At 45.2% G+C, this 1,661-nt stretch overlaps 1 protein-coding gene across 1 annotated transcript; it reads right to left on the bottom strand.

Moving 5' to 3' along the window:
- Window positions 1-257: 257 nt before the first annotated feature.
- On the bottom strand, window positions 258-1,109 carry LOC129657326 (E3 ubiquitin-protein ligase RNF138). Its single transcript, XM_055587528.1, has one exon. It carries the CDS (start codon window positions 1,107-1,109, stop codon window positions 372-374), a length of 738 nt encoding a protein of 245 aa, XP_055443503.1. The 3' UTR covers window positions 258-371.
- Window positions 1,110-1,661: the final 552 nt, after the last annotated feature.

Genomic DNA, 1,661 nt, shown 5'->3' with positions numbered 1-1,661 from the left:
GAATTTGGTACTGTGTTACCTGTGTACAATAATGTCAATGGGAGGAACTGCACCAAATTTCAAAAGCAAGGGAAAATTCAAGAATATGTAATGCAAAAAAGGTAAGTACATTAGGGATTCTCTTTTCACCATTAATGAAGTATAATCCTTTTAATGTTTATAAAGATAATGTCCTAAGCTTTATCTTTTAACTTATCAAAAGAATTAAGTTTTTACATGGCCCACCTTTAGTTTTCAATAAAAAAACTAAAACAATAGACTGAATTACTTTTATTAATATACACATCAAGTTATTGAAATGGTGACTTCCTGTAATTTTCTCCTTAAAGATGGCACTTGCAGGTACAAAGATGCAGAGGTGTCTACAGCCTTCAAATGTTTACTTGAAAAGATTCTTCAACCGCAGTTTGATACTGGGTTTCCTCATCTAGCTGAAGATTCACAAATTCTCCATAATCAAACTGATGTCTTTGATTTAGATGACTAACAAAATTTCTAGTAACCTGGCTAGGATCTCCCCAAGGAAGAGACACACAAATAGGACACGTCACAGGAACTATCTGAAATAGGTGATTACTGTTACAATGATCCAGTAAACGCTGTCTGGTAAAATTTGATTCTTGACACAAGGGACACTTAAAGGTAGGATGCCCAGAAGAACCAGTATTCTCTTGGTAAGTTTCTATGTTATCAGATGCAGATGTTTCACTCCTGTTACTGTTTCCTACTGAATCTTGAGAGATCTGAAAGTTTGGAATGATAGAAGAAACACCATATTCATCTTGATACTTCTTACAAGATTTGTAATGATGTCTCATGCGATAGAATTTAATCTGTTTTGCACAGCATCTGCAGCTACCAGAAAATTTCCTCATGATATTTTCAAGGTCTAAGGCCCGTTCAGGACACGCTCTCTCTCTTCTAGTCACATTTCCACGACAGAGGGGACAATGTATTCCACTCTCTCTCATTGCAGTCAGGAAACACTTTCTACAAAAAACGTGCTGACAGGCCGCAGTCCGCACGGGGGTTTTGAGCACCTCCTGACAGACGGGGCAGTAGAAATCATCTTCGGTGTAGGACGTGGCCGCGGAGAGCTCCTCGGCCATGCTGGCTCTGCAGGGCTCCGCGGCCCCGCCTTCAGCCCTCTGCGGCGCTTCTAGCCTCCCTTTCCCCGGGCTTTTAGGCTCCTTTCTCCACTCGCTCCCCGAAACCCCCTTCCCACCCGCGCGGCCGTCGGTCTCCGGGCGGCAACCTACCCAGTACCCCAAGAAGTCTTAATTAGCAACGAAGCCTGCTTGCAGTTTGGTAGATAATGCCTCTCTGGGGCCGCGATTGCCCCCTTCTGGCTCTGGCTGCCTGTCACTGGAGGGGGTTGGTCTGCAGCTGGCCAGCTCTGCTCAGTCCTTTGTTGTGTGAGTGGGTCTGATGGTGTCTTAGGTTAGGGCTTTTCGTGTAGCTCTAGTCAGTCCTTTGTTCTATGAGCAGGCCTGGTGGTGTCTTCGGTTAGAGCTTTTCACGTGGTAGCTATCCCACAGTCTTGTTTGCTAGCCCTAGTTAGTTCCCTCAGATTGCCCTTGGGGCATTCAGGCCCAGTCCTTACTCTAAGCAATGCAGCCCACGCCTCCCTGCCCAGCCCCAGCTTGCTAGTGATGGGTACA

This window comes from Bubalus kerabau, chromosome 7 (assembly GCF_029407905.1).
Source record: "Bubalus kerabau isolate K-KA32 ecotype Philippines breed swamp buffalo chromosome 7, PCC_UOA_SB_1v2, whole genome shotgun sequence".
NCBI lineage: Eukaryota > Metazoa > Chordata > Mammalia > Artiodactyla > Bovidae > Bubalus > Bubalus kerabau.
This window is presented reverse-complemented; position numbering and strand designations above follow the sequence as displayed.